Raw genomic sequence first — 25,590 nt, forward strand, 5'->3', positions numbered from 1 at the left:
TGGAAGTCCACAGTCTCGCTCTCCGCACTCCGTGCAGATTCCACCGGTTTCCAGGCACCCCCTCCATTCACAAGACCGACCGACAGAACGCAGGGCGCCTTGAAACCGCCGCCGCGTCTCAGCCAATCAGAGCCTTTGTTTTCCTACAGGACTCGATCCTGATTGGCCTGTGGTCCCCATCCAAGGAAAATGTGTTACAGTGATTACATTACGGAGTCCGAGTCAGCCTCTTTGGCCATGGCTGTGAACAAATTACACCAGATTTTAAGGTTTTAAGAAAATTATCATTTGCTCTGGTTATCGGCTCAAAACACTTCATCCGTGATGCGCTTTTATAGACCGCTTAAAATCCGTTGGTGATGCATAAAATGCATTGACCTTCTTGTCATACATTTATTGAAAAGGGAAAAAACAAAACAAAAGATGAAAACATGTCAATCCCAAACAGCAGCACAACATTTTTCAAATTTGTCATATTCTTCTTGTAATTTTTTGTTTCTTGTTTCGCAGAATGGTTCATACATATTTATTGTGAAATTAAGCAAACTGATTTACTTATTTATCTATTAGTCTATTTGTTGGGAGCAATACAAAATAAAGTGTTCTAACTGGTTACAATGACATGATACAGATGCATTGCATAAAGGATTTCTAGCCACTCCTTGGTTTGGCTTGTCTGCTTAAAGACGGTCATAACAGATCATCATCGTACAAAGATTATACAAAAAATAATGCATTTTAAGTGTGTGGCATATGCGCACAAGTGCATGTGTGTATGTTCCTCTGTCTCTGTCTGTATGTTGATGTGCTTGTTTGTGTGCACAAGTGCTACTGAAGAAGGAAAGTCAACATTGTTTTCAAATAAAAGTACAGTTTTAAAAGAAACTGGAAATCATAAATACAATTTCACAGCCCCCCTGAGCTGCTGCCCACATCTCTTATTTTTCTAGCAGTTCCAGTAGCTAATGTTAAATGAAGTCTGACTACCAGGCATACAAACAGAGTGAAGTCACAGTACCCATCTTTGCAGACAGACTGTTCACTTTGTACAAAATCTGTGTTGTAATAGATCAGCAGGATTTTATTCCATAAGCATACTTGAGTCATACTTCAGCTCCTTCATTAGCAATCACACCCTGTAGTACATGTGGTGTTCTCTCTTTGCTCCTTTTTGAGTTTTAAGCTTTTTCTCCTCATTATTTTAGTGTGCAGCTGTGAAGTTGAGCTCTCTCCATCTCCTCGCACAAATCTCTACACACACACAGTCAGTCACTGTGTTCAGGACGTGTAAACACACTGCAGGCAGCACGGTGAGCAAACCATGAAAAAAACCCAAATGAATTCCAGCATCTTAACCACTCGACCACAGCGAGCACCGCAAGTACCTGTTGCTGCTCACTCCTTAAAGGTTTTCATTGCAAATAGTAAGATGCAGCTCGTGAAATTGATCTGTGTCATTGTGGGACTGAACTGCAACAGCAGCGGTAGTTTGGTAATTGACAGCATGATCGATCTGCTCACAGGCGGCCAAGCCTGGGAGGTGTGTAGGAGGTTCCCGGCCGGTGGCCCCGCTGCATTTGGTGTGTTTCTACCCTGAGTGGGATAAAAGAGGGTGGGGGTGGGTCGGGTGGGGGAGGGGACAGGAAGAAGAGAGAAGAGGGTAGGGGGAGAAAAGAGAAGGAGGGAGCAGGAAGAGAAGCTGAACCAAAAGGAAAAGTCAGTAGAGTTCCCCCGCTGCAAACCGGCCTATAAAACAGAGGGCAAGTTAGATTGAAATAGACAAATCTGGATTTCTGACCCACTGATTCAGGAAAATTGTGATTCCTAGTCCTAAAGAGACTTTGTGCTGCCTGTGGCATGTTTGACCATAACACCACTAAAAAGACTGGAAGAGTTGGTTAGACTTTCTAAGTCTTCCTGTCTAATTCAGCAGCTAAGCTAAACTTTGGCCTGTTTTATTTAACAATTTAAAAATGATAAACCACAGACAGTGAGCTCTGTCAGCGAGCATCCACAGCCCCATAAAGATGATCTTCACAAGTACTTTGAACAAATAAGAGACTGCATGCTTTAGCTATCAAGAAAGACAAAAGAATGAAGGCTGATATTCATCTGGACTCTCCGTGTGTTATCCTGGAATCAGACCTAGACTTTAAATCCCACATCCAGTCATTAAGCCTGCTTAAGAGAGCAAGTATCACATGAGTCATGTCCAGGCAGGACGTGGCCATGCTTTCTTCCCTTCTGGCATGCTGGGCAATTGTTATCTCCCCAAAGAACTAAACCTTAGCTCAGTCAGAAACCTCCAACTACGATCACAACAAAGACAAAAAGGAAACTTTACAAAAGCATAAATTTGTCAAAGAGTCAAAATAGCTTTTCTACCACTCGTTGGGACCAAAATACATATCTGTCTGTTTCCAAATGAACCCTCTCATGTCCTCTTGTAGCTGTCTGCACACCATTCATGGAAAAGCAGACTTAAGTTATTGTGCTCCAAATAGCTGGAACAAACCCAAAAATGAAAGACTTGCAGCAACTTTTTACCTGATTATTTATTGTGAATACCACACTGACGTATCATCAGTGTCTAAGTTGATATGGAACATTTACGGAACAACACTGTAAGGACCCGCATTCTTTTAATGGACAGCCCGAGATTATTCACATCATCAGCCGGAGGGTTCAGTCGGTCTCAGAAGCGCCTTTAATTCAGATTCACAGGTGAAATACAATGCAATACAACGCTGGGGTTCAGGCAGCGCTGGGCTCATGACAGACCTTGGGGCGAGGTTCTGGCCAGAGGAGCCAAGAACTGGGTTTTCCAACAGATTTTAAAGGGTAGAGTATCACTATATCACATGTAACCATTGTTTGATTGGACGCTAAGGTCCGTACGTCAGTCTCCACCAGCCGTCAGCGTTGTCTGTGTAGGCATGTATCTAGCAGGAATATGTTTGCAAAACGAGAACTTTCTGTTTCTTACAATCAAGATATTACATCTGCTTCTTAAAACAATAGAGGAGACACCAGTCTGTCAGGTCAGACTGACCTGTACATCGTTTGAGAAACATATGAAACACTTAATGATTTAAAGTTCTAATTTTCTGATGAATGTAAGTCTAGTATTCACTTCCCTTTTTGCTCCGTTTTTAGACTCTACCAACTCCTGAGAAAAACATGTGACTCTTCAGCTACTAAATGCCGTTTGGTGCTGAGTAGGTAGTGTGCAGTGGGTTTTTAGAGATTGTTTAAATACAGGAAACGGCTGCCTGCTGAGGCCATGAGAGCGGAGGGAATGAACCAGAACAGCAGAAGTTGCGGGTCAGACAGCTTAACAATGAGTCGAAACTCACTACAAAGTCCCCACTAGAAATTTTCTGTAGGCTCACCACTATGAGCGACCCCATTCATTAGAAAAACGTCAATGATAGCCACTGAAACTACCTTTAAAACCAGGTTAAAAACTTTATTATTCTCCACAGCCTTTTGTCCTCCTTGCGCACGTATGTTGATTTCCTTTCTTTTATTTGTCTTCTTATTTTTATCTTTTACTTTAAAAATGTCTATATTCTTTTACATTGTGTTTTTGGTGTCTTGTGCTAGATTTAGTATTTATAGATTTTATTTAAGGTTTTGAATATTATGGAGGCACTCTGTATTGCCTTTCGTGAGTGAAATGCATGAAGGGTCAGAGTAACACATCAAGCTTATTTTGTAAGTGATGAATGTGTGTGTGTGGTTGTAAGTCTACATAAAGTTGAGCTGGGCTCACAGGGTGTAGCCCACCTGTGACTCAGGGCATCCTGGGATAGGCTTCAGGTGTCCACACTTTTGAGTGGGACGTACGTCGGACATGCAGGACGTCTGCTGATGTCCACGGTGTGAATCCAGTACGTTATCCTCCTGCACCTTCCTCCATGTTTCCTGTCTGTCTCCAGTGTGCACAATCAAATAAATGGACATAAGTGCCCAAACAAAAATCTAAGATATAAAAAAATGTTTTTATAATTTAATTTATAAGTGAACTTGTTGCTACTTGGAGCTATAAAGGGTTCAATAAAATGATACAAAAGCGTCCAGTTTAAAAATGCAGACACAAGCCTTTTTTAATAAGCGTTTGTGTAGATGAAGTCAGCCTAAGGTGCAGCAGGATGACCTCATCAGCAGCTGTGTTGTTTTCTGTCCATCCACCCAGCCTGTGTTTCTAATATGATCAGCACACAGCGCCCATCAATACCCTGATTACTGAAAAGCAGATTGTATTGATGAGCAAAAGTGGAAAAGGTTAGTCTACCAGAAACATCACAGTCTGTCAGTGTGAACAGTCTGTTCACTTTGCAGACTCTGAGCTTTTCCAGGATGCTTTTCTGCATGTAAATGAGCTGATCTCGTCTGTGTCCCCTGTGTTTAAGTATGCAGAGAAAAAAAAAGGCATTTCTGATTAAGGCGATATTATCAAAAGGTAGTTTTTTCACCTCCTTTGTCAAAAACGAATGCAAGGCAACGTACTGTTTGCACAACAGTACGTTGTGAAAATATGGAGTGATTTGTCATCTTACATTAAACAATTAACAAGTGAAACTCTTTTTAAGAATAGACATATCAATCTAATTCGAGATCCATGTTCATAAGGTTTCATTGTTATGTATCTCACCCAAGGCATATCATAGCTCTGGTACCACTGACATACATGTCCACACTTTACTGCTATGTCTATTGCTGATAATATGTGAACGGTCTGGGGAACTCCACTAAGAGGAATAAGATATTTCACAGTCTGAAAGCAGTCAGATATGATATTGTTTTCCTACAGGAGTGCCACCTGTCTTTGAAAGATGCAAATAATCTATGTAAAGGATGGGTGGGTAAGGTTTTTTGTAGTGTTGGCACAAGTCAAAGTAGAGGGGTCAGTACTCTAGTAAATAAACAGTTACAATTTAGATGTGCAAAAGAAATTAAGGATGAAGAAGGAAGGATGCTTTTTATTCTAGCTGATATACAGGGGAGAACATTAATATTAGCAAACACCTATGCCCCAAACAATGATGATCCTGTGTTTTTCGCCAATTTGGAGTGTAAACTGATTGATATGGGCAGCTACCCAATTATATGGGCAGGGGACATGAACATGGTAATGGACGCAGTCCTAGACAGGAGTAGTCCCAGCAAAGCTAAACCACCTAAGTCGCTTACTGTAGTTAAGAAATTGTGCTCTGCCCTGGGTCTCGTAGACGTATGGCGTCTATTTAACCCTACAGGAAGAGACTATACATTTTTCTCAGCGATGCACGGTGTGTTCACAAGGACTGATTATTTTTTCATTTCTAAAGAAATGCTTCCATTTACAATGTCATGCGCTATTGGGAACATATTAGTATCAGATCATGCTATGGTGTGGCTTAATCTGGTTCCTGCTGATAATGTAAAAACATTTACTAGATGGAGATTTAACTCCTCTCTCCTGCAAGATGATGCCTTCAAAGCAATGTTAACAACCCAAATTGATCTTTTTATTGAAACAAATGTTCCCTCCTCCCCATCAGCAGGTACAACCTGGGAAGCCTTTAAAGCTTTCACAAGGGGTCACGTAATTCAGTTTTCATCTCATAAGAAAAAATAGAATATGAGCAGGCTAGCAGCTTTGGAGAAAAAAGTGGAAGAGGCTGAGCAACAATTGAAACAGGATTTCTCCCCACACAATCTGAGAACGCTTACAAAGCTGAAATATGAGTACAATCATATACTTTCACAGAAGGTTGAATTTGGACTTTTCAGAGCCAGGCAAAAGTATTTCGAATCCTGGGACAAGGCAGGGAAGCTACTAGCCCGTTATATTAAGCAACAAGAGTCCATGGCCACGGTAATTGGAAGAGGAAGGGGCTCTCATGACAAAGCCAACTGATATAAATGAAATGAATTCTACATGAAACTGTATACGTCATCATCACTCAGTACTCAAGACGAAATTATCAATTTTTTGGAGGGGCTGGATCTTCCTACACTTAATCCTGATCAGAGAGACAGATTAGATGCTCCAATTACAGCCAATGAAGTATTTGAGGTCATTAGGACTTTGAAGGTAGGCAAAGCACCAGGACCTGATGGTCTCACAGCTGAATTTTTCAAATGCTTTATAGAGGAGGTCACTCCGCTACTGCTACAAATGTATAATGAAGCTTTCAGCCGGGGAACACTACCCCCCACCTTATGCCAGGCCCTGATAACTCTTATACTGAAAAAAGGCAAGGAACCTACGGACTGTAGAAGCTATCGGCCAATCTCTCTGATATCACTCGATATCAAAATACTCTCCAAAATCCTTGCAAATCGCCTTAATAGAGTCATATCCACCCTAATAAACCCTGACCATGTAGGATTTATCTGCAATAGATGCCTCTGACAACATTCGACATTTGATAAATGTGATGTGGTCAGTCAGGAACAGTAACACACCAATAGCAGCTGTTTCCCTCAATGCAGAAAAAGCTGTGTAGAATGGCACTATCTTTTTCAGATCCTGGAAACTTTTGGCTTTGGACAAACATTTATGAAATGGGTGAAACTATTATATAATGCACCTCAGGCAGCGGTCCAAACCAATGGGGTGATCTCCTCTTATTCTAAGCTCGGCCGTGGGACCCAGCAAGGTTCACTGCTCTCTCCTCTGCTATTTTGCCTAGCAATAGAACCCCTCGCTGCGGCAGTTCGCAAGGACTCTGATATACGTGGTGTTGTGATTGGAGGCTCTACACACAAACTTTTGCTTTATGCCGATGATAGTTTGCTCTTCATCACAAACCCAGGCAAATCCGTTCCCTCTCTACTCCGAATTATAGATTCTTTCTCAAGCTTTTCTGGCTATCGGGTGAACTGGGCAAAGTCGGAGGCCCTCCCCCTGACCTCATATTGCCCCAAATCGCTATTTCAACCTGGCTCATTCCAGTGGCCTCTCAAGGGAATTACATACTTAGGAATACTTATTCCCAGACAACTTAGTGATATAGTGAAATGCAATTTGGATCCGCTCTTAGAAAAAATCAACTTAGATATGGAAAGGTGGTCACCGCTCTATCTCTCTCTGTGGGGCAAGGTTAATGTTCTAAAAATTAACTGTGCTCCCAAAATAAATTATATTCTTCAGTCTCTTCCCTTGAATATCCCTACCAAGTACTTTAAACGATTCGATTTACTTTGCAAAAAGTTTCTCTGGAATGGCAAAAAGCCGAGAATGCGTCTAGGAAAACTACAAAAAACGATAGAAAAAGGAGGTCTGGGCCTTCCAAATATGCTATTTTATTACTATGCATTTAGCTTGAGACACCTGGCACACTGGGCACTTCCACCGGAAAGAGCCCCCCCATGGTACACAGTAGAACAATCACTCTGCACCTCATTTCCCCCATTGTTGTCCTTGTCTGCTAGAATGCCACCAAATGCTCGATCCCATCCCATCATTTCTCATTTACAGGAAATCTGGAGGAAAGTGGCTGGTATCACTTATTATGGGACAATCCCAAACTCCTAATTGGCAAATCCTCAGTGATTTGGAAAGAATGGGTGAGCAAAGGGATCCATACTCTGGGTCATCTATATGAAGGAGACATACTTAAGTCTTTCAGCAACCTGGTCAAGCAGTTCGGTTTGGCTAATGATCAATTTTGGAGATACCTCCAATTAAGACACCTCCTGGTTAGCATCTTTGGCTCTCCACAGGCTTCCCCCCAGGGCCTGGACCTTCTGAAAGACATCTTACGTACTGCAGAGTTAGGACATGAGGCCTCCCACTATTATTCCATGCTTATAAATAGTTCTGGCCTTAGTAGCACCACAGCCATAAAGGCAATGTGGGAAAAAGATTTGGACATTTTTATCGAAGAACAAGATTGGGCTAAAATTATTGGTGTTACTAAATATGTCTCCAGAGACATCAGAATAAGACTGATACAGTTCAAAATTCTCAACAGATATTACTGGTACCTGAGCAGACTATTTAGATTAGGGCTCAAAGATACCCCAGAATGCTGGAGATGTAACAGGGTGACAGGGGATCTAGTACACGCACTATGGTCATGCCCAAAAGTACAGGCTTTTTGGACCAAGATTCATAATTATATTTCAGAGATAGCGGGGATAGACTACAAACTCTGCCCCGAGCTGTCAACCACATGGTAAAACCTCTAGCTAACTGGGCCCAGACAAGCATCATAATTGGCAAACAGATAATAATTAGAAAGTGGAAAGACGCTGTGGGCCCATTATTTCAGGAGTGGGTCTCAGAACTGGGAAGGGTGGCGGCATTTGAGAAAATATCATACAGTCTGATGAATGAGGTAGAGAAGTATAATGATAAATGGGGAAAGTTTCTGCAATTTCACTCATTACACGGGACCTGACGGGCTCATTCTCATTTTCTTTTTTTGTTTTGTTTATTTTTATTATTACCCCCCCACTTTCTATTGTCAACTTGTATTCTATTCATCTGTGTCAATCTTCATCTCATTTAATCATCTGTACTTGAGCACATAGACATAATATGGACATGATTTCAATGTTTAAGGATTATGGTTTCTCATGCGATAGTGGTACAGTGGACATTGGACAGACCTTTATGCTGAAGTTCCTACTTCAGCCACACCAACACTGCCTTGGGTTCCCTGTTTTGTCTTGATGTATTTGTTGTGTTCTGTTGTGTTCTTGTATTGTAAATGTAAAAACATAATAAAAACTTAAGTCATAAAAAAAATAGACTTATCAAATGACACAAAACACCAGCCCCTCTAATATCGGACTATATGATCATTAATGAAGATGTTTCATGGTCATTCTTCATTTTTATTTCATCAGTCACTGTATGCGCTGTCATTTTTGAAAATGTTGGTACTTGCTGTCATTGTTGTTATTATTGTTATCAAGGGTTTTATTGCTGTCGATTCAGTCATGTTTTTTTTTGGTTGTGTAGTTGGCCTGTTTTTTGTTTGTTTTGTTTTTTTCATTTACTTTTACTTTGGATTTTCAATTTCACAATTGTTTTCCATTATGCTGAAATGTGAACCTATGTGGAATCCAGGAAGAGCTAGTGGTGATGTGATGGGGATCCGTGTAAATAAGTAGAAAATAAAACAAATGAAATGATTGCATGAATATATGAGCTGAATGACATACACACAAAGACGATGGCTGAGAGCCTCAGACAGCTCAATTATCAATCTGAAGGATGAGTCTGCTCCTGATTAGTGGATTGGTTTCACTGTTTGGGTTGAGCTCTGGTGAGCTGATGGATGGCTGTGTAATAACGAGGGACACCAACTATTCAGGCGATTGATTAAGGATCTTGTTAGCGCACTGATTTCCCAGGAGGGTTTTGAACAAATCACCATCTGATTGTCACAGCTCACAGAACCTGCGATGTCAGACACTGTGGAGGGATGGAAGCAAAGGTTGACAGATGGGCCGGTGGGCTTTAAGGGACTGGCAGGGCTCTAATGAATGAACAACCGAGTGACCTGACACAGAATCAGTTTAGTGTCATTCATAAAATTTCTTCAAGCTGAAACACATAACTGCATGATTCGCAAAATCTCTCTCTATATATATACACTGTTGCCCATAAAGTTGGAATAATTGTTCAATACCCCCCATTTTGTTAAAGCCTGAATACACAGTTTGCAAAGGTTAATTGTGGTTTAAGTTTCACTGTGATATGTTTGGAAGAGTTTGATCAATAAAGTTGAGAAGAAGACACTTTATTTATCAAGAATAAATCACATTGTCACAATCATTTTATGAGAAGAGGTAAAAAACATTTTTTTCCAACTTTATGGGCAACAGTGTATATGAAGACATTGGTGGATTAGTTAAACCTCTTAAACCAGACCGACCATAGTTGTTCACCAGTATCCTCACACAGACCATATTATATAAACACACTTTGTCCAGATTAACAATGAATAATGGAGGTACGGTGCTGGTGTTTTAAATGGGCTTGAAATGCCTTTGATCTCTCTCTCTCTCTCTCTCTCTCTCTCTCTCTCTCCCGGTCTCAGTCAATCACAAACACACACACACACACACACTCACACACTCCTTGTTTCTCCCTGCGGCGTAAAACGCAGCAGTTAGTGGCCACACCAGGTCAAATGGACGCACCTCATCGTGTTTAACTGTAGCTGTTTGTGTGTGCGTGTGTGTTTATGTAGATAGTGTCTGCAGTGGTCAAGCAGATGTGGGCAGGCCAGCAGGTTTCCAGACAGTCAGTCACTGTTTGGACTGCGGTCTGCTGCGGCTGGACATCTGCTGCAGAGAGAAAAAAAAGCTACACAAACAACAACTGGATTTACAGTAGACCAAGGTGAAATAAACTAAAAAGATTTCGATGGTTTGGACTGTGCTCGCTGGTGGCCAGAAGCGTGACCGCCATGCAAAGTATTTGAGCTACCGTGTGAAACCCAACACTGAACAACTATTTAGATGTGGAGCAGAGGTGGAAAAACACAAGTCTTGTTGTTTGGTCAGAGGGTTTTCAAATTTGAGGATGGCTTACAGGACATTTTGGCTGACCAAGTCGGTCTAACCAGCATTAAGTGTTTTTGAGGACTCAGCTAAACAATTTAATGCACCATGTCAGTTTATGTTCATGCTTATTTCCATATGTGATTACTATGTAAGTCATGTGAATATCTTAATATAATCTTTATTTTTGGATGTTTTGTGGTTGTATTTGCCTTTGATCAATGTAGACCATATTCTGGATCTCTTGTAGTATTTTGTGGTTTCTTGGAAACCCATGGGGATATTTCCATGAGACAACAATAAGACTCCATCATCACTTTCATCATCGTCTTCTTCATCTATCCATTTATATACTCAACACAAGTTCTAATTATTTTCCAAAAACATAACCTCAATGTTTCTATACTGTTGAAAAGCAACATGATATGATGAAAAGCAACTTATGTGATCGAAGGATTTATCACAATAAATATCATGTCATTTGGTTTTATTTCAGGTAAAGTTACGTTTTTCTTATGTAGTAACAAGTGTGGATTTGTATGAAAAGTCTACATGCGTGGTGCAGATATCTCTCCAACATGTCAGCAAGCATTTGTCTTTCTATGTCACTATGAAACCACTATGCTTTATTTGACCTTTTTCAGCATTAAGTCTGATTACCTAAGATTAAAGCAGCTATGATAAATATTTTTGTAATAACACTGGTTCACATGACTTCTTGTATGCAAAAGCGGCCGCTCACAATGACACAATGAGATCTCCCTTCAGCTCCCAGTTTAACGTTACTGATTTAATTGATAGAGAGCAAAACAGTGACTATAGAGCAGCTAATATATCAGACTTACATTTTCCCAGTGAATGCTAATGTTGGTCCATATCTGCTGGATGTGTGAATAGGTAGCTGTTTGCTAGCATGTTCGCTATATCAGCTTATAAGGGGATGATGTGTCGGTGTTGTGTTCACAGCCAAAAAAAAATAAAAGTAAAAGCAAAAAATGTAAGGATAATAGAAAGAGGTTTGCCGTCAAGGTGAGATTTGCACCCATAGAGCAGGTAGTCATGGCAACAACTGTGCTGGAAAGCAGAAAGCTGATTGGCTGCGGAGAGTTTGGGGTGTCAGTTACCTCAGATTCAGGATAGATGGTAACACATCAGGGAGAGCGGCAGCTGTAAAAGGTGCAACATACAAAAAAAAAAGACAAATTCTATTCTATTCTGTTTACTATGTGTTCCTTCATTATACTGTTTCCTGCCTGGTTTGTGTGTGTATGTGTGTGCCTGAGTTATGAGTTAGTATATATATAGCATTAGAGAAGTATGTGTGGGACACTAGTCTGAGTGGGGGGAGGGGTGATCGACCTTAAGAAGTCAGCAGAGAGAGAGAGAGAGAGAGAGAGGAATGCAGGCAGCTGGTTTGTGTCTGTCAGTGCAACACAGAGAGCCTACAGTACTGGACTACTCACACATGCACACACGCACGCACACACACACACACACACACACATACACAAAAACCCACACATACACAGTGATGAAAGAACGATTTATTTGGACCAACAGAGTGTGTGTTTGGTCCGGTGGCGAGCAGCAGGAAGCTCATTGGCTGACATCTCAACAACTTGGACAAAAAGTCCATACGAGAGTGTGTAGCCAGAAAAATCCACATAGCAAATCACACACAAAATGTTTGGTGGAATAGTAATAATAAAACACGATCAACTCAGACACAGTCGAAGTTATCACGGTGTGGCTGCTGAGTCTTGTTATGTTTATACTCCTGACACAGATCAACGGACTGCTTATTAATGACTGGGAGCTCACATATACAGCGCAGTTGAAAGGTATAGAGCCAGTGAATGTTCATCATCATTCACCACTGATTATCAGATTTTTTTATTATCATTAATAACACTTGTTGGGATTTATTTACTGTTTCATTCATTTACTTCAAATATATTTCTGTTCTACAGTTTCTTGTTACTTATTAACCAACATATACAGCAATATTCATAAATCTGTGATTAGGGCTGTGAGGCCTACTGCAGAGTTGAGCTCATAACCATCATTACCATAATATATTAATATAATTATAGTATATCTAACATATGTTCCCTTTTTATGTTTCACTTTGAAAAGGCAAAAACAGGCAAAAGCTGAACTAGTAGGTCTATTATAGCTGTAATTTAGCTTGAAACATATCCTTTGCTATTTGAACAATAATTACTATTATTTTTTATTTGACACTGCTTTATTACTTCTCCATGTTCTTTGACAGCATCAGTGGAAACAGTAAACACACAGGGATATGTTACTTTCTCACCATAGTAAGAAAAAATCCACACCATCACAGCCCTATCTGTGATACATGAATATGAGCGCTATGAGGCAATAAATACAACAGTATTTACAGAAAGAATGATATCAGAGTAAATGAATAACAATTATGAGGGTCATGCCAAGAGTGAGCCATGCTAGCAACGCTGTGAGGCTATACAAGTATTGGTACTGCATAGAACAGTAATATTCAAACAAAACCACACTATATAAATGGAACATGTTATATCAACATTAATTCATGAGGTATGCTGACACTGACCATGTGCCACATGGTGAATAAATAGCAGCAGCATAGAAATACTTGATGACAAATGAGTATTAAGTGAGTTAGTGCAGGTGTTAAATGTTATGGAGCCTTTATGTCTGAGGGCAGAAAACTGTCTGTGATATTGACACCATCTGCCAGATGTCAGCGGGGTAAACTGTTTGTGCTTTGGGTGTTAACAGACCATGATCATCATTGGGCCGACCACAAACACAGCGTGTGTGGTGCGCGTCCTGAGCGTCAGTGGCTCCCAGTGGTCTGCTCTGCTGTTCTTACCAATCCCAGGAGAGTTTTGTGGTTGTGAGCAAAAAGCTGCCAAACCAGAGATGCAACCAGTCAGAATACTTTCAGTGATATGTTTGTAAAAGTTTTTGAGGCCCATGCCAAACATCTTCTCTCCAGTGCCCTAACAGCTGGGCAGGAGTGGGCAGTTCAAACCAACATATCTGTGTGGACAGTCCAGTAGAAGTTGAGCAGAAATTTGCACATTCAGCAAGGATGTGGTAGCTTCCTGTAGTCGACTATCATCTCTTTGGTGGTCATCCACAAATGTGATGATGGTGCATGAGCCGTGCATTGTAATGTGGCTGTGAGTAAACAGGTGGCACAGGCCTGGTGGACATCAGTTTGTGGGGGCAGTGAGGAGGAGGTGAAGTTGCCAATTCTCACTACCCGAGGCCTCTTCATCAGCAGATCAAGGATACCATCAATCTATGGTTTTTGTATGTGTGTACCTTTATTTTGGTATAATGGCATCAATGATACATTTATATGCACAAATATCCAGTTTTTTGCCCATATACTGAAAAAGACAATATTCCTACTAAACTGTTTACATGCCTAATGACAGTGAATATTTCACTAATAGTCACATTACTATGTTGCTGTGCACCCTCTGAAGGGAGCAGAAAGGAAGCAACTGGAGCTGCTTGTGCCATTTGCTCCTTTGCATCAAAATAGGAATTTCGACTGCACGAACAAAGCCTCCTTCAGCTACCATCTTGAAAAGGTCGATGTTGCATATCCAAAAACCCACTGATATCCAAGTCTTTTAAAATGTTTAAAATGAGATGTGTTTCTCTCTCCGAATAGAAATGTGAGCTTTTCTCTTGGGCGTGCATCTTCACCCCAGCCTTCCAAGCTGCTGTCTCATTGGTTTGATTACAACACCCAGAGCTGACCGTAAAACAGGCAAAAGGCAGTGTCATCAACTGCGGTAAAAACCCCATTTGAGGTGCATATTCTGAATGTACTGTACATTGTATGTCCAAAGAAAGATCCTTATACTGAATAATACAAGAATTCAGTGTAATTCAGGCTAATTCAGAGTACCCAAATGTCCCATATGAAGTTCGGAACAATGTCATATTCTGAATATTAGTGGAATATTAATCTGTATATAAATGTAGTCAGTGTAACCAATGGCAGAGTCAGTGTACATACTGATGATTTGTCACTAGATGAGTCTGCCGGTCTGCAGACCCAAACAGAGCAGGAGAGTGACAGCTGTGTGGTCACTTATGTAGAACTGGTTTGTCCGGTTTGAGTCTTTTGTTTGGATGTTTGGAGCAGGAGAATGGAGATATGATCTGCTTTCCCAAAGGCAGGGCGGGGGACGTTTTTACAGCAGTGGTCCAATGTGCATTCCCCTCTAGCAGGTATGCAAACACGCTGATGATATTTTGGCAGAACCCTGTTCAGTGTGAATCACTGATAAAATCATACAGTTCATCCATGGCGTTTGCTTTTTCTGCTTGTTGTGGAATGTAAACTACAGTTAGAATAATAGTGCTGAAATCTCCAGGGAGGTAGAGGAGTCTTGCCTGAACTATTAGACCCCTCTAACGCCACTGAGAGCTTGTGTGATGCTACTTTTGCTTCATCAGAACAGAGCTGGAGTCGAGCAACACCAGATCAAGCAGAGTTATGTCGTGTTGGAAATTAATCCACGTGTTCAGTCTGTGTAACTTGTTGTCCAGGGACTGAACATCAATGGTGGAGGAAGTATTCAGATCCGTTATTTATGTGAAAGTACTAATACAGAAAAAACGACTACTGTAAAAATACTGTCCTGCACTGAAAATGTTACTTAAGTAAAAGTGTGTAATTCAGGAACCAGTCAGAAAACGTACTTAAAGTACTGTACACCCCTGTGATTGTGATACTATTGTATATTATATAATGACATCATTACTAACGTGTAAAAGCAGGATTTTACTGCTGTAGCTGGCTGAGGTGGAGCTAATGTTAAACTGTTATGTATCGCACTGCAACTAATGATCATTCTGGAGTAATCTGCTGATTAATTTCCCTATTGATCAAACGACTGTTTAGTTTGTAAAAATTCAGAAAATAATGACAAATGCATTAATGTCACAATGACTCAATGTGACACCTTCACAATGCTTGTGTTATCCAACCAACAGTCCAAAAAGTCATATTTATTAAGAATAAATAAAAATCATGAATTAAATAAAAAGCAACAAATCTATGAAGATGGAATCATGAAAAATGACAATTGTCAAAGAAGATGCCAGTTGAATTTGGCTGATTGATTGATAGATTAATCGTTTCAGCTGTATTCATATAAACTGTTTGCTGGTTTGATTTATTGCAAAACATGGTGGACTGTCCGTAACATAGCAACAATACTGCCGCCTTACGTGACTCCTCAGATGGACGGGGTTTGACACACTGAGTTAAGCAACACAGTAACTCTGTTATTTTCTTGACTTCACACAATAGTCCATTACTTCCCCTCCCCCACAGCACACACACCAGTCTTGGAGGTGATGTGCTAATTGATGCAAAGTAATGGAGGAGGTGAAGCCACAATGGCCACCCCGCTAAGCCTCACACAGAGCTCTCCCTGCTTGTGTTCAGTAAAATCTATGTTTTCTGAAGTCGTGTTTCATTGATAATTGATGAAGAGATAGGAGTAAAGACAACAGGGGAGAGGAGGAAAAGAAAGATGAAGAGTAAGAACAGAGGGAGAAAAAAAAGGGAACATGGAGAAGGAAGAGGATTAGGAGGGGGGGGGCCTCCTGCGGTTTTGAGGTCAAACACACAGCTGTGGTCATCACCTTTCACTGCAGGAGACTCACACACACACACTCACACACACTCACTCACACACACACACTCACTCTCACACACACACGCACACACACACACACACACACACACACACACACACACACACACACACACACACACACACACACACACACACACACTACTGTGATCACGGCTCTCTGTGGGAGTTTGACCTGAGCCAGATGGTCACCGCTGTCTCTTTTTATGACCCTCTTTTTCTGTCATGTCCACAAGAAGCCAGCGTTTTTCACACCTAAAAAACAGCCTTTCCCCCTGAATACGCTCTCCACAGTGGATACATTTCAAAACAGCAGTCTTACAGTTCAGTGTGAACGAGCCAAACAATGCCAAATCAATGATGTATCAATAACATGCACTCACAGGGAGCTGTGCACCAGGAAGACAAATTTGTGTCGCCTCGACCTCTCTGTGATCGCTCACTGTGACCACACAATGGAGGTTTGTGGTTAACCTAGATCTCTGAACTTCTGCTGTAAAAACTAAATCGAGCAGTGGAGCATTTCCAAAAAGGAAAAAAAAAAACAGATTAGGCCATGAAAGCTAGAGCGTAGAACAACAGAGTGCTTGTATTGTTTTACTGTGAAACCCAAATACAGGGTCAAATATTTTCAAGGTTGTCTTTTTTAATATGTGAAATGAAACCCTCCTGTTTTCGTATTTGTTTGTTGTGTGACAACGTACACAATGTGCAGTGTAAAGGAACTCTGTAAACTTTATTTTTTGAAATTCCAATGTGACAAATGCAAATGCATCTAAACCTTTCCAGCTAATGCACTGTAATTTTATAACTGTAATGTCATCATCTAAAACAAATAATAAATATCACCTATCTACCTTTTAAACAGGTATGTATATACATGATACCCTAATGATATCCACATGTACATATTTTGTTTTCTTATGCATAATCACGGCACTGTATATCTGCCATTGTACATGTGCGTATTGTGTTTATTATAGTCTGGAGGCTACAGTTTATGGTTGTATGATCCGCATGGATACTTTTTGGATTATGGGAATGTTTTTTCAAACATGTGATAGGTTTACTTGAGTTGTCATTTTGTGTGTGATTATAGGTCCCATGTCTTTTCTGACATACACTAATGCTGCTTTTTCTGACAGGTTTGGGGATATTTGAAAAGTGGTGTAGTTTTTGTAAAGGGGACATTCTAACTCATAGATATCTCCATGAAACGTCCCTCCTTGATTACTGACATCAAGACAATAATTTTATATAATACACATTTTTAACATTTCTTTTGTTTAAATATGCAAATAATTTATGATCAAATCAAATATTTGCTTATTAGCGTACATTTGCAGAACAGAAATTCAAACATTGGATAAAACCCATTTCAAAATGTTTCAAAAATTTCATTTTGTTGACATATTAGAGCCAAAAACAATAGAAATGTTTATTTGTCGGTGTAAGACGCAACATGAAACTGTAAAGTTAAGTGTATTTAAGTGCCACTGAAGTGTTTCCTGTTGTTATTGCAGTAGATTTATATAATTGTATAGTACATTGCGTTTTGTACAGTTTTAATTGTCCAAAAAATGAAACACAAAAAAGTAAGTTTTAGTTTTTGTTGAAGTTCTTCAGTGTTTCTTGTCCAGATATTTAATTCACGAATGTCATTTCCCAGAAGGTCAGACTTCCTCTATCCAAGGGAGCATGCTTGTGTGCTTGTGAGTGAAGATCATGCCAAATTACCCTGTGCCTAAAAAGTTTTTATCAGGCTCCAGACATGTGTTTTCAATGTTCTTTAAATACGCTGCCTACACACACACACTCGTATGCACAGAACCTCCAGTGCCAGATAGTTAAAATCAAACCCCTCCCTTGTTGTCTCAGAGACAAAGTTAAATTTTTCTTCTTTTGGCATCAGATTCCATGTGAATAAAACTCTGATAAAATGATAAAAACAGACAGTGAAGCCAAACTGACTGTAGATGCTTATTCATACCAAGAACATTACGTCAGATCTGACTCATGTTACACAATTTAACTTTGGAAGATTCACCTGTTGAGAGCACACCAGTGAACCACGCTGGTTTATTTGACATAAAATTTGGACTTGACATTACCTTTTTTATCCTAGAAGCAGCTGGAGTGTCCTCTCTACAAACATTGGATTGAAGTTAGGATTTTAGACCTATAAAGATGATGGATAGATTAGGTTGAACTAGAGAAAGTCAAAAATTCATGACTCATCCTTGAGTCTGTAGTTAATTATGTAGTAATTCAGCAAATCCCTAGAATCCAAAAATAGTTTCTAATTTCACAGGAAATCACAAGAGCTCTTTATCTTTATCAATACAAGAATGCTGAATCATAATTACATGATGTGGAGGCCAGAATCACAAATTCAGTTTTTCCTTTTTTGAAGTGGAGTGAATCCATATTTAACAATGTTACATACATCCCAGCTGTATACATCTTACACTCAGAGGCTACGGAGGTTATGGAGTCCTCTGTGTGTGTGTGTGTGTGTGTGTGTGTGTGTGTGTGGGTTTGTTTGTGTGTGTGTCTGTGTGTGTGTGTGGGTAAAACCGTACAGGGTTGCCGCCAGGCCACAGAAAGTCTGAGAGAGTGTTTTGATTGACCACAATGTCGTGAGGAGTGGAGGAGTAGGTAACATACAAACTCTCGCTCACACACTCACTCACACACACACACACACACACACACACACACACACACACACACACACACACACACGGTGCCTCTGCAGTCTTGTAAATCCAGGTTGTGTTGTTTCCAGCAGCAGTAGAAGTTTATGAGGGTTTGGACTGGAGAATACTGGCTGCTCAGGTCACGACATGGGGTTACCGTGTGTCTGTGTGTGTGTGTGTGTGTGTGTGTGTGTGTGTGTGTGTGTGTGTGTGTGTGTGTGTCTGTGTGTGTCTGTGTGTCTGTGTCTGTGTCTGTGTGTCTTTGTATAGTTGTGAGAATAAAGTCTGGTTTTAAACCAGAAGACAATTTCCTGCCCAGCAATCAGATTTGTTTCACTCCAAAACAGATATTTTGTGCATATGTTTTATTCTAATTATATTTGGTCATTTTTTATATTTTCTCTCATATTCCTGTTTCTAAAATTGCAGTACTTTCTGTGTGTGGTTTACTTTTACTTCCTTACCTGTTTCTGATCCTCAAAACCTTCAGACTGTTTCAATGGTCAGACTTGGTTTTAGGTTAAGTGTAGGATCATAATTTAGATTAGAGATTAGAGTAATGGTTGTGTTTGCCATTTAGTTGATGTGATGGTTAGGGTTAGAGTAAGGGGCTGGGGAATGCATTATGTCAACGAGTGCCCTCACAATTATAGAAAGACAGGAATGTATTTGTGTGAGTGTGTGTGCACGTGTGTGTGTGTGTGTCTGTATGTGTGGGTGGGTGGGTGTGGTGCACAAAGAATGTGTATTTACAGCATTACACTACCTTTTCTCTCCATATTGCATATGCTCTGGTGAGATGTCTGATGTTGTCCCTGTTTGATAATTGCTTGGTTTTGTGTTTCCTGACACCAGAGAGTGAGACTCTAAAATCTCACCTACTTTGTGCTTAAAGCATCTTTTTGCAGCTTCCTGTGATCATCAATGAACCGCCCGACAGAGAAGCACACACATAGTACTCTTAGATTGCTTTAAACAGAGACAGGTGAGCTTGCAGTAAAACTTGTGATGCTGATCTTTTGGAAATAGAGCACGAACAACAATGAGACTGAGATGTTTGTGTGGTGAACACTGAATATTAGATTAGCAACAAAGAGGAGCTACTGCCAGCAGCTGTGATCTTTTAATGTCCCATGTTGAGCTCCAAGAAGGCAAAATTATTAGCCCAACCTTCCCTGGGTTCCCAGCCCCGGTTCCTTTTTTCATTTTTTCCTCCTGTTTTACTGCAGGCAGTAAAAGTTGGAGCCAAAACCTGCTGGACACTTTTATATAGAGAGCACTAAAACTGCAAACGAGAGCTGATCACGAACGTGGGTGAAAGGAAGGGAAAGAGGAAAAAGGGGGAAAAGGATGTAGCCGTGGAGTATTACACACTGTGTATATCTATTTATCTACAGGCCTGAACGCCACCTTTACACAATAAAGGGGCAATTCAAACAAAAACAGAGCCTATAACAAGGCATCCTGCTTGAGAGACGTGAAACAATGTAGCACCATCACAAAAACATGTTGTATTGACCCAAGGACATGACACACAGCATTACATCTCTATGTGTCAGTCTGTCTGGCAGTCAACATGTGAGGAGCACGATGAGCCTGAACAGGGCATGTGTAGCTTATGCTGCCTTTGCAGCTCAGAGGAGGGAGACCTCTGCTGTCCCAACACAGAGACTGACTGATTGAATGAATGAATGAATGAATGAATAATTGAATAATTGAATGAATGAGTACCCAGGAACCAAATAGGCCTGTTATGATAAAAGACATCATGGAAGCACACTAATAAACAAACTTGCATACAGTTATCCTCTTAATTATATGTAACATAACATATATTCATCTGTTTAAATATATAAAATAGTATAACATTTTGTTTTGCAAATACAAAACATGCCTATCAAACCAATACAGCATGTCGAGTCATGTACAAGTATTGAAAAAGGACAAAAAAAGAACTTTTGGCCCTGAAATGTATTTGTTTGTTTTGCATTTCATAATCACACTGTACTGTTAGTAGATCTTTGTAAAATATGTTATGTTTGTTAAGTTTTGACAACAAATTAACTCCATGTGTACATTACTGTGTGCATCCTTGCAGACAGACTCCGGCCCTGGAAGAACAGACAGAGTGGGACCTCTTCCGACTCTATCACATCTTTGACGCACCAACAGGTGTGGCACCGCCGCATGTTTGTCCCTGCCCGGCTGCCGTCGTGGAGCTGCCACCGACTTCCCCAGCACAACACAGAGCTGTCAGACAGACAACTTCTGCTTTCACTACGCTGCACTGATTTTAAAATGTTAAAACATGTCCTAGCTCCGTGTATGTGCCGCCACAGATACACGCAGTGATCCGGACTCGGTCAGAGCATCTTTAATGTCCTCCTCGTGCACCGAGTTCAGACCAATCGGTAAGTTTAGTTAGCTTGTGTAGCAGCTTTAGCATTGAGCTAACTCCAGCTTCACCCTTATTTACTTAGTTAAATACTGATAACACTCCACCTTCATGCTTTGATTCAGGGGATGAAGTGTGATGAAGTGAAACTGTGACATATTAGTACTTGACAGGTTTGTTACAGTTGTCTCTATTTTCTCTCTGTGTGCTGTTTATTAGCATCAAGTTAAGTTAATCTGGTCTGTCCCTACTGGCTGAGTGTCTCCACTGACACACAGGTGAGTTAAGCTTTATATGCAACGGTGGAATATTCAATTAACTTTACTTTACATTCACTCATGTACTGTAACTTTACACTTTATGCTACTTAATACTTCTGCTGCACTGCATTCTGGAGTCAAATGTTGTACTTTTTTTACTGCATTACATTTATTTTAAAGTTGTAGTTACTTGTTACTTTGCAAATATTGATACAAAATCTAAATCAAATGAATTATGATATATTATTTTGGCTTAAGCTACCCAGAAGACTAAGCCCCATCTTCACCAGCTGCAACATTAAAGTTATGAACACATTAACATCAACATCAATAATTATAATCCAGTAATATGATATGTATGATTCTGAAATGGAACTTTGTGCATAAAGACAACTTTTACTTTAGGTACTTTAAGTGCATTTTGACGCTAATTGACTGAGGTTGAATGCAGTACTTGTACTCGTAAGACAGTATTTGTCCACCATAGTATTGGTACTCATAGCAAGTAAAAAATCTAAACGCTTCCTCCGCCACTGAAAGCACGTAATGAGCAACTCTAAGCCTCTACTGTGTATTGAGTTGTGACATGTCAGCATTACCGTTACAGGTCCAGCAAAAACCAAAAGAAACCAGTCCTGCTCCCAGTGGAACCATTAAAAACTAGTTCTTCCCGTAGGGTAAGGCAACACAACTGTAATTAGAACCACAAGAGTGTGAACTTCATTCTTGAACTTGGAAGTTGCAGTTTGACAAAATAATCTTAACTCAAGGTTTGTGGGCAAACTGATGAAGACTGTAAGATACAGTTGAAAGTGGACCAAGAGTTAAGATAATATCTCAATGTTAACAAGTATATATATGATATGGTAAGTGGAGGCAAAAACACATCAAAAACGTGTTAGCATATGATGTCACATCACTGCATAGCTGTGGTGTGAGTTGGAGGTGGAGGGCAGGATGTAATTTTCTCCATCAGAGGCCCCGTCACAAACTCTCAGAATGTTTGTGGTTTGCATCCTTTACGGCTGCTCGAATCGATCAAACCAAGAAACCACAAGGAGCTTTTATGGAATACCAGAGAAATGCAAGAAACTGAGTAAAAATATGTCTGCAGGAGTGTGATGGAAATCTTTGATTCTGGTTAGCTCGTACTGTGAAGAAAAGCTTGCTGGAGACATTTATATCTTATGTAGCAATGTTTCACAGAGAGGCTCCTTCCTGTGATCAGCCTCTTAACCTCTCCTAGGCGTGCTAAAGTTACTCCATGCCAAAATGTGGTCATTCTACATGTACCACAGATATGTAAGTGAGTGTGTGTGAGTGATTAGTCCACTGGCTGTCTGAAATCTAAACAAGGGACTATATCTCTTCACATTACCTCAGGTCACGCCGTATAAATCTCCAGGTCAGCGGCATCACATTTCTTCAGTAGGAGACAGTCTGTCCTGCAACGGTGGGAGCACAGCACAGCTTTCATCTGCAACACTGGCAACCGTGACAAAAGAGTGCCACTCCTCACCTGGAGGGCGCCTGCCAACCCAAACAATCAGACAGCTAAACTGTCGTGGTAGTCGAGTAGTTCTCCTGTGTGCAGTGACCACTTTGTCAAAGGTTAATATCATCGTAACACCCTGTTATCCTGGTAATGTCATCTAAACTAGCACAGTGTGGGCTTTCCTCCATCTTATTCATCCTGCATTTCGCTTTCTGTCTGAATGTTGTATGTGTTTGAAAACTGCAAACTATGTATTGGTAGGTAACTGGTGTTTAATGCAGTAATAACGCTGATACAAACAATGTCTTTATTGTACATGCAAGACTTAATGCAAGTCAAGTAAAAACTACGTATTTGCTTTGACAAACAGGTGTTTTACAGGACAAGCACCTGAAGCCAGATGAACCAAAACAGGACAGAGGATTCTCTTTGTTCCTGCAAACTGATTTATTGTTGACGGTGAACAGAAGAGACGGGCTTTGAAAAAGTGTTAATGAAGATGCCTTCGCTGTCCTGTGGATTGGAGAGTCTGAAGTGATGGAGAACAGAGATGAGCGGTAAACACTCACACACACACACACACACACATATATTAAGTTAAAGAATTTGCTCTTATAGTAATTAATAGATACTTAGCATTTTTCCACTCAAACCATTTTTACAGCATAAAAAATAAACTTGTTTACAACAACTTGAAGCTGTCTGTTAGCACAACATCAGTAAATAAAAGTGTAGAAAAGCAAGAATCGAATTACCAGACTGCTCTACCTCCTGAGCCACAGCCACTGACGCCTGTAACAGAGATAACAATACATCAGAGGTTTGGTTCCCAAGATAACTTGTTCGCGCTGCCCTTGTCCTGATTATATCTTCCCAGCAACCTGTTTCCACTCTAAATGCGTTGATTGATAAAGCAATATGCTGTTGAAATTGTGTTTGCTTTTGGTGATCCAGTCTGGATGGAAGATTAGATCAAACACTCAAGTGTTTTAATCACTAAAACACTTAATGCTTTATAACTTACAGACTAATTAGAGATCATTATTAATGTTTGAATTATGTTTTTGCGTCAAAAGTTTTTGTGCCATCCAGTATTAGTGAGGCTTGACTGAATGTATTTTAGTGATTATTTCAGGTTTAGCAACTTAATCCTCAAGTACAACAGATTCTTAGGATATGTGACCTTTTTTAACTTGCTTCACTATAAATGAGTTCATCTCAATGACCTGTAGCAAGAAGTTGACCAATGTTGAGTCTCTGCATTTGTGTCCAGTTCAGTAGGAGTGTTGTGTCTGCTGTTGTTGTCATTTACAGATGTTGTTTTCCTCCCACTGCATAGCATGTCAGGGCCTGCATGTGCTGAACAATTATGGGTTTACAGATGAATGAGATGGAATTTAATCCAACTTGTGGAGGACTCATGCTTCATGTATGTGTGTGTGGTGTTGCAGCCCAGTGGGTGAGCAGGCCCACACACCTCCAGAGCGAGGACTGCTCCACATCTGGCAGTCGGCGGGCCCCAGTGCACAGCTCAGTCCAGAGAGAGTGCTCCTGCCCAGGCCTGTGCTGCAGGCTGCCCTGGGAGAACACCATGGACTCCTGCTGACACAGGGTGAGTGTGGGTTTGGTAAAATATGGCTGTTCTGTGCCAACAGGATTGTTCAATTAATCATAGGATAACCCTGGTATTTTTCAACCTGGGTCCTATTTTTGAATATGATGGGTTCCGAAATGATTAATAGGTACGAAAACTTTTGGAAATGGTTCAGTAGATCACCTCTGCCTGCAGCCGTGAACGGCCGATGAACGGCTGTAATGTAATCAGTAAACGGTAATTTTACGTCGCAGTACACAGGAGTGGCTGGTTTGTTTTTGTCATTGTATGTTACACAAATATTGTATTGGATCTGTGCTTTAAAACACCGAAACCACACAATAACTCAAACAAACCAACTGATCAAGACAGCGGTAGAACCGCAGCTACTAAAATTTCTGTTTTTGTCAATGGAATCTGGTTTAATTCTTAACTTGTTCATATGCACAAGTAAGGCATGAAAACCTAATATCATAGTATTGACCTTGCATTAATTTATCTATTTGTTTATGCAGGTGGTCTGGTGTACTCATTCGGTAACCTGCTGTGGAGGGATGCGGGCGTCCCGTTGTCTGCTCCAGTGCTGGAGGTCTCTTTGCTGGGGAGGACAGTGGTGCAGGTGGCTGCTGGGGGCTTTCACTGCGGAGCGCTGAGTGAGCAGGGCAACATCTACATGTGGGGGGAGAACACCGCAGGGCAGTGTGGGCTGACTGAGAGCGACACCACCACAAGCATCACAGGTTGGTCAACACGTCATCACACCTCTCCTTCCTTCTTTTTCCTCCTGCCTTCCTCCGGTCTCTTTGTCCATCCTACACACTGCTCACCCTCCCTGCTTTTTTCTTCCCTCAATGCCAGTCTTGTAATCTTAATATATTTTTTTATAACTATCATTTCCTGTCTCTTATTTAGTGAATGTATTTGTTAGTTAAACAAAGC

General features: G+C 40.5%; 1 protein-coding gene across 1 annotated transcript in view; it reads left to right on the forward strand.

The window, feature by feature from the left end:
- Positions 1 to 21,153: 21,153 nt before the first annotated feature.
- The window catches only part of LOC139208329 (alsin-like), a 35,564-nt gene continuing 31,127 nt past the window's right edge, over positions 21,154 to 25,590 (forward strand). The window contains exons 1-6 of the mRNA XM_070837970.1: positions 21,154 to 21,318; positions 21,522 to 21,580; positions 22,946 to 23,173; positions 23,439 to 23,614; positions 24,509 to 24,669; positions 25,167 to 25,391. Of these exons, the coding sequence (XP_070694071.1) occupies positions 23,595 to 23,614; positions 24,509 to 24,669; positions 25,167 to 25,391 (406 nt within the window). The 5' untranslated portion in view covers positions 21,154 to 21,318; positions 21,522 to 21,580; positions 22,946 to 23,173; positions 23,439 to 23,594. The remainder of the gene's footprint in view (positions 21,319 to 21,521; positions 21,581 to 22,945; positions 23,174 to 23,438; positions 23,615 to 24,508; positions 24,670 to 25,166; positions 25,392 to 25,590) is intronic.

The sequence above is a fragment of the Pempheris klunzingeri genome, chromosome 10, assembly GCF_042242105.1.
Source record: "Pempheris klunzingeri isolate RE-2024b chromosome 10, fPemKlu1.hap1, whole genome shotgun sequence".
NCBI classification, from domain to species: domain Eukaryota; kingdom Metazoa; phylum Chordata; class Actinopteri; order Acropomatiformes; family Pempheridae; genus Pempheris; species Pempheris klunzingeri.